Here is a 7,003-nt window from a genome sequence, read left to right as displayed (position 1 = left end):
GAGAGAGAGAGAGAGAGAGAGAGAGAGAGAGAGAGAGAGAGAGAGAGAGAGAGAGAGAGAGAGAGAGAGAGAGAGAGCTTTACTGGATGAAGTGAGATAGTTTCTAGCAATGGATGGTGTTAAGGTTCCGTGCTGTTTTAAGACTCTAGAAATGAAAGACCTTGGCACACTAGACAATTATGTTTCGCTCTATATTATGATGTCAGTCGTATAAACTCAAGTAACTATAAAGAACTACCATTGTAGAATAAGAACAGAAAAATACTGGAAGGAGTAAAAGCAATGAGATTCCACGCTAGGTTGCGATTCCAGTGTCCATGATAAAGATGTGTTTGTCGAGGATAGCGATCCGTTTATCGAGGCTATCGATGCGGCGATGGCGATGGCGAAACGATTCAAAGTATTATTACCTACACAGGTACTGGGACGAAACTTTTCACCCCGAAAGGGGCAACCCCAGTTTCGTGGTTATGAAAGCAGTGACGATGCAACCTTGCAATGCCTCACACGGGTCGCCATGAGCAATGACCCGCCACACACCACTCCCCAAACACTGTCATGAAGTGAGTCCTATTTATCTAACCTAACCTAACCTAACCTAATGTAAAGGACCACTGGTACTGTCAGTGCCTGGCTCATGGCGCAAAGCGTGCCCTCGTTCATGACGAGTTGTTCAGCACGGTGTCATTATAATCAGGGGACCTGTACACACCACTCACCACCAGACTCTATGCAAGGAGCCCTTATCAACCCTTTAGGGCCCCTCACGGCACCATCTGGTGAGTGGTATACATTGATCTCTATTCCTGGGACAAAAATTCTTCCTTAATTGATAACAAGAAGTTAGCGTGATATCCTCTTTCCTTCTAGGTTAGTAAGTAGACTACAAGACACCATAAACATATGAAGCCCCCTAAATGAGTTTACTTTAAAAACTTAGAAATCAAAGTCTGGTAATGAGATTGTCTATTGCCAACCAAACCGTTCTGCATAGACGTCTTCAGCGACATAGAGACCTAATGATGTTAGCTCATGGACAGTGGCCATCCTGACAGCGCGAAACACCAGGGGCCTCATAAGAAGATTTTCAGGGTACTTAGATGGCTGATCTAATAAAATCCTTTGCATTGCATATTGTGGTCCATGTTCCATGTGATAATACTGCAGGTTTGGGTAGATCTTATAACTCAGGGGTTTCTTAACGATACTATTATTATTATTATTATTATTATTATTATTATTATTATTATTATTATTATTATTATTATTATTATATCATTATTATTATTATTATTATTATTATTATTATTATCATCATCATCATTGTCATAATTATTATTATAATCATTACTATTGATTCCCACCACTTTCATGAAGCTTCCCTCCTTTGGGTGGAAAACACATGAATTTTTATTACTATTGTTCAATGCAGTTATGTCACCGTGAATAATGTGATTTGACGGAAATGTTGTTTTGATTATGATAATGATGTTGATAATGATGATGATGATGATGATGATGGTGGTGAGGAGGAGGAGGAGGAACACCGCTTTATTTTCTCATATATCAATTTTATGAATTGTTTTGAGGACAGGACAGTGAGCGAAGGGCATTATTCTAATTAACTATGTATTAACTAATGATTAGCAACATTATAACATGATTTCAAATAGATATTGTTTAATCTCTCTCTCTCTCTCTCTCTCTCTCTCTCTCTCTCTCGTATCTTGCATTTCGCTTCCAAATAAGATACAAAATAATCGTATTTTACTAACTAATACAGTGACAAGATATAAATTGATAAAATAATTTCCAGACGTACTAAATCATTCACATATTAATTACCATCACCACCTTGCCTATCACCATCATTACCTGCTCACAAGCTTCTTTAGGAAAAAAATTGAATCATGAATCTAAATTTGAAAAAAAAAATTGCTTTCTTAATACTCTATACGAAATAAAATGTTTGAAAAAGGGAAATAATCAAAGTTGTGTCAGTCACTTTTTGTCTATTCCATTTTCTCTTATTTCATCTTCCTGTTTGACATCTATTTCTATATTACTTTTCGTCCTCATAAGTATTCTCATCTCATTCACTTATCTCCAATTCCTCCTTCCTGTTACTACTATTACAACAGCAACAACGAACACAAAACAACACCAACAACAACTACTACTATTTCTACTTCTACTACATACTGTCATTGCTATTACTGCTGTTACTACCAATGGTCTCTTCAGTCTACGTGCATTTCTATCTCAATCTATTAGTTACCACATCTACTTTGGCATGCAACTACTTCCTAAAAAATGCATTATTCACCTACTTCTCCTATTATGATCCTATGTTCTATGTTCTCTCTCTCTCTCTCTCCTCTTCCTGCATCTATTTCTTCATAGTTTTTTTCTTTTTTCTCATCCTCTCCTTTGTTGCTGTTGTTCTTCTTTTTCTTCTCTCTTCTTCTGTCTATCGGTCTATTCTTCTATTTTTTTCTTGTTTTTTTTTTATTCAACTCTTCATCTTTTTAATTTACCAATTCTCTCTTCTTCCACATTTTTCTTTTCTTCTTTTCTTTTTAGCTTTTTTTTTTTGTTCTTAGCTGCCTCTTTCAAAATGTTCCCTTTCATCTTGTCTTAAACTTCGCTCTTTTTCTATTTTTCCTTACATTCTCTCTCTCTCTCTCTCTCTCTCTCTCTCTCTCTCTCTCTCTCTCTCTCTCTCTCTCTCTCTCTCTTTGTCCATTCGTTTTCACTACCATCATGCCCTCCCTCTTCTTCTTCTCCTCCTGCCTCCTTCAGCGTCGCCGGTAGGTTAAGTTATCTCAGTAAACCTTAAAACCGCGGCTCTCGAGGTTCTTCCTGACGGTGTTCATTCTTTCTTGCGTCAGCATTTGCACCGGGAGGCGTGTCGGCCCCAGCTGGAGGCCCGTCAGGATGGTGCATGCTGCCTTCAGGCCAGCTCCGTTGAACCCACCGCCTGCAGGGGCAAAATGAGGACCATGAGGAGGAGGAGGAGGAGGAGGAGGAGGAGGAGGAGGAGGAGGAGGAGGAGGAGGAGGAGTGGTGGTGGTAATGGTGGTGGTATAAGAGAAGTGAGAGGAAAGTTAAAGTGTCAGTCTTGAGGTGATGTGAAACTATGAGCACGAGAGAGAGGATGGGAGGAAAAGGAGAGAGAAAAGTGTAGGAGAAGAAAAAGAATATCAAATGAGGAAAGGAGGGAAAATATAAATATACGAGAGGAATTGGATGGAAAGAAGGGAGAAGGGAGTATAGGGAAATCCAAAACATGGGTGGAATGCATGAACCATGGAGAGGGAGAGGAGAAGAAGGGAAGTGGAAAAAAAAGTAGGGAAAAAAGGAAGTAAGAGAAGAAATAGAAAGAAAAAAAAGAAAAACTAAGATAAAAAAAAGGATATGATAGAGAGGGAAAAAGGAAGAATAAAAAGGATAACTGAGAGAAAATAATTAAAAAAGGAAAGCAGAGAGATAAATTGACGAAAAACAAAAGAACTTAAGAGGAAAAAGGGAGGAAGATATAAGGAAAATAAAATATAGTAAAGCGATGGAGAAATACTGGAAATAGGATGGACATTAAAACAACAATGAAAACAATGACAAAAGCAATAACAGAGACACACTAATTATTAAAGTAGGTGATGCGTTACCTGTACGTATATGGCACTGTTGTGATACATGATGCTGAGGGGGATCAAAAATTATATTATATTCACCCAACTGACCCCTCCGCCCCCAAAAAAAAAAAAAGTAAAGAAAAATCCCCAAAAAAAGGAAGGAGAAAAAGTAAAATTATAATGAGGTAATCAGGACATTGATCCCTGAATATAAATGAAAATAGAAAATAAAAATTGAAAAAGGCCTAACAATGAAACGAATATCCACGAAAAAAAAGCTAAAAACAAAAAAAAGTAGATTAAAACCGCTTTAAAAATATATAATTATTCTGCAATACAAAAAGACTCTCTCTCTCTCTCTCTCTCTCTCACACACACACACACACACACACACACACACACACACACACACACACACACACACACACACACACACACACAGAGAGAGAGAGAGAGAGAGAGAGAGAGAGAGAGAGAGAGAGAGAGAGAGAGAGAGAGAGAGAGAGAGAGAGAGAGAGAGAGAGAGAGAGAGAGAGAGAGAGAGAGAGAGAGAGAGAGAGAGAGAGAGACACGATCTTCAGAGGAAAAAAAAAATAAGGTAGAACACACAGGAAAAAGGAAAAAGAAAAAAACGAAATAGAAGGACGAAAGAAAGAAAAATACAGAAGGGAAATCCGTCTCAAACGTTTTACAGCAAAGGAAAGAAATAAGTAAAAGAAAAATTAGATTGAAAATAAATTGTAAAAGGATAAAAAAAAAGTGGAAAAGAGAGAAAAAAAATGAAGGAAAAGGACACTCACGAATATTTCATCAAGAGAAAAGCAAAATAAAATTGAAAATATGTAAAAAAAAAAAAAAAAATCGCTAACCATGTACAAAAACAATAAAATAATACAATACAGGATTAAACAAGCAAAAAAAAAAAAAAATTAAACGTGTGCAAAAAAATAAATAAATCTGTAATCATGTACGAAAACGATAAAAAAAAACAATATAGGATTAAATAAGGAAAAAAAAAAAACAATAATGAGGAAAGAAACGGAAAAAAAAGGTAAAGAAAAAAAAAAACCAGCAGATATGAAATGTCAAGATGAAATATACTTGATAAATATTCCTTAAAAGAAACAAATAAATAGATGAAAAGGAAAAATAGAGAAAAATTAATCATAACACAGCCTGATAAGAAGATAAATAAATATACATAAAAATCCAACAAAATGAATAAATTAATAGATGAAAAAGAAAGGAGAGAAAAAAAACACAAAAAAATCACAGAGAGAGAGAGAGAGAGAGAGAGAGAGAGAGAGAGAGAGAGAGAGAGAGAGAGAGAGAGAGAGAGAGAGAGAGAGAGAGAGAGAGAGAGAGAGAGAGAGACAGACAGACAGACAGACAGACAGACAGAGACAGACAGACAGACAGACAGACAGACAGAGAGAGAGAGAGAGAGAGAGAGAGAGAGAGAGACAGACAGACAGACAGAGAGAGAGAGAGAGAGAGAGAGAGAGAGAGAGAGAGAGAGAGAGAGAGAGAGAGAGAGAGAGAGAGAGAGAGAATAAATATGTTCCCAGGTACAAAATAATCGACAAAATAATGCAAGGAACAATCGAAACGTGCTCCAGCTTCCGGAAACCTAACCAACGCCACTCATTGCTAACCAGGTTGAGTCCGTAACGAAAATATAAAAAAAAGTCAATTATTACACTTTCGCTTTCAGACTTAATTAATGGAGCGAGAATGAAGCACGGAGTCCAAATTAAATGCTGCGAATTATCAAGGATGGACTTCCAGCGGGTGAGTGAGTGAGTGAGTGAGTGAGTAAGTGAGTGAGTGAGTGAGTTTGGTAAGGTGTTCGGTTTATAGAGAGATCACACGGGACTAAAAAAAAGAGATTGTTTATGAGTGTGAGTAAGTGATTGATTGAGTGAGTGAATAATTGAGTAACTGAGTGAGTGATTGAGTGAGTGAGTGAGTGAGTGAGTGAGTGAGTGAGTGAGTGAGTGAGTGAGTGAGTGAGTGAGTGAGTGAGTGAGTGAGTGAGTGAGTGAGTGAGTGAGTGACTGATTGAGTGAGTGAGTGAGTCAGTGAGTGAGTTTGGTAAGCTTTTTTCTTAAAGGAACCACACAGAATTAGAAAAAAATATGGTTTAATTGTATGAGTGAGTGAGTGAGTGTGTGAGTGTGTGAGTGAGTGTGTGAGTGAGTGGGTGGGTGAGTGAGTGAGTGAATGAGTGAATGAGTGAATATCTCCATAGAGGGAACACAAATAGGAAAGGAAAAAAAAGTTGATGTTAATTTTTACCATTAAATTTTCCTTTTCTCTCTTAAGGGCAGAATTTCATCTCTCTCCCTCCCCCGCTTCAATCTCTCTCTCTCTCTCTCTCTCTCTCTCTCTCTCTCTCTCTCTCTCTCTGACAACTATTATAACAAAGCATCAGAAAGGGACCTCAGGATAAACTTCGCATTATTGAACTTCGATACAAGATTATTACTCCCACAATGGCTGGTGGTGGTGGTGGTGGTGGTGATGGTGGTGGTGGTGAAAGAGGCATTCCTCCATTGTGACAACCACCAATAGGAGGAAAGGAGTACTGGCAGTATAAAGGAAATAACGCCGTGATGATTGAGTGCTTATGATGATTATTGTTGTTGTTGTTGTTGTTGCTGTTGTTGTTGTGGTTGTTGTTCTTTTTTTCCATGTTCTCCTTCTTTATGTCTTTCTTTTGACAAGACTTATTTGTTTCTTTTTCTTTTCTTGCAGTTTCTTTCTTTTCTTTTCGCTTTTTTGTGTTTCTTCTCTTCACACAATGGCAATTTCATAATATTTTTTTTTTTTTATCGATTTCTGACGGAGCGAATTATAAACTTTTTTCCTCTTCCAAAACATCTTAATTCACGAGAGACTTTACTTCCTTTTTTATTTCTCCCTTTTTTCGATAAACCTGCAGGACTTTTTAATTTTGTACTTAAAATACTTTCATAGGGGATTTTTCCTGTCCCATAATGATAAAAAAGAATCTTGATAATCCTATTAAATTCCTCTTCCCTCAAGTTTTTTTTCTCTATACTTTTAACAAAGACGCAAAGGGAAAGTTCCTTTTAATCTTTGTAAAGTATAATGGAACTATTTCTTTCCATTTTTTTCATCTTGATATGACTTTGTCAACTTAATCTCTACTTTCAGATCACCAAATTATTGATACAATATCCATTTCCAATATCAATAATGACTTCACTTTACTATAGCAAAGATTCAAAGGTAAAATATATTCTCTGCAAAATACTGAAACCACCATTCCTTCTTCCCTTTTCTGCCTTAATGATGAAACACACTGATTTCTATTTCAAAACTCCAGCGCATTGATTGAACTT

General features: G+C 36.9%; 1 protein-coding gene across 1 annotated transcript in view; it reads right to left on the bottom strand.

Annotated features, from left to right (window-relative positions):
• Positions 1-1,554: 1,554 nt before the first annotated feature.
• LOC123505414 (N-acetylneuraminate lyase-like) overlaps positions 1,555-7,003 on the bottom strand; it is a 36,424-nt gene continuing 30,975 nt past the window's right edge. Inside the window, exon 9 of the mRNA XM_045256655.1 lies at positions 1,555-2,980. Coding sequence (XP_045112590.1) covers positions 2,826-2,980 — 155 coding nt within the window. The 3' untranslated portion in view covers positions 1,555-2,825. The remainder of the gene's footprint in view (positions 2,981-7,003) is intronic.

This window comes from Portunus trituberculatus, chromosome 18 (genome assembly GCF_017591435.1).
Source record: "Portunus trituberculatus isolate SZX2019 chromosome 18, ASM1759143v1, whole genome shotgun sequence".
In the NCBI taxonomy this organism is placed as follows: domain Eukaryota; kingdom Metazoa; phylum Arthropoda; class Malacostraca; order Decapoda; family Portunidae; genus Portunus; species Portunus trituberculatus.
Note: the sequence above shows the minus strand (reverse complement) of the source record. Positions and strands in the feature narration are given on the sequence as shown.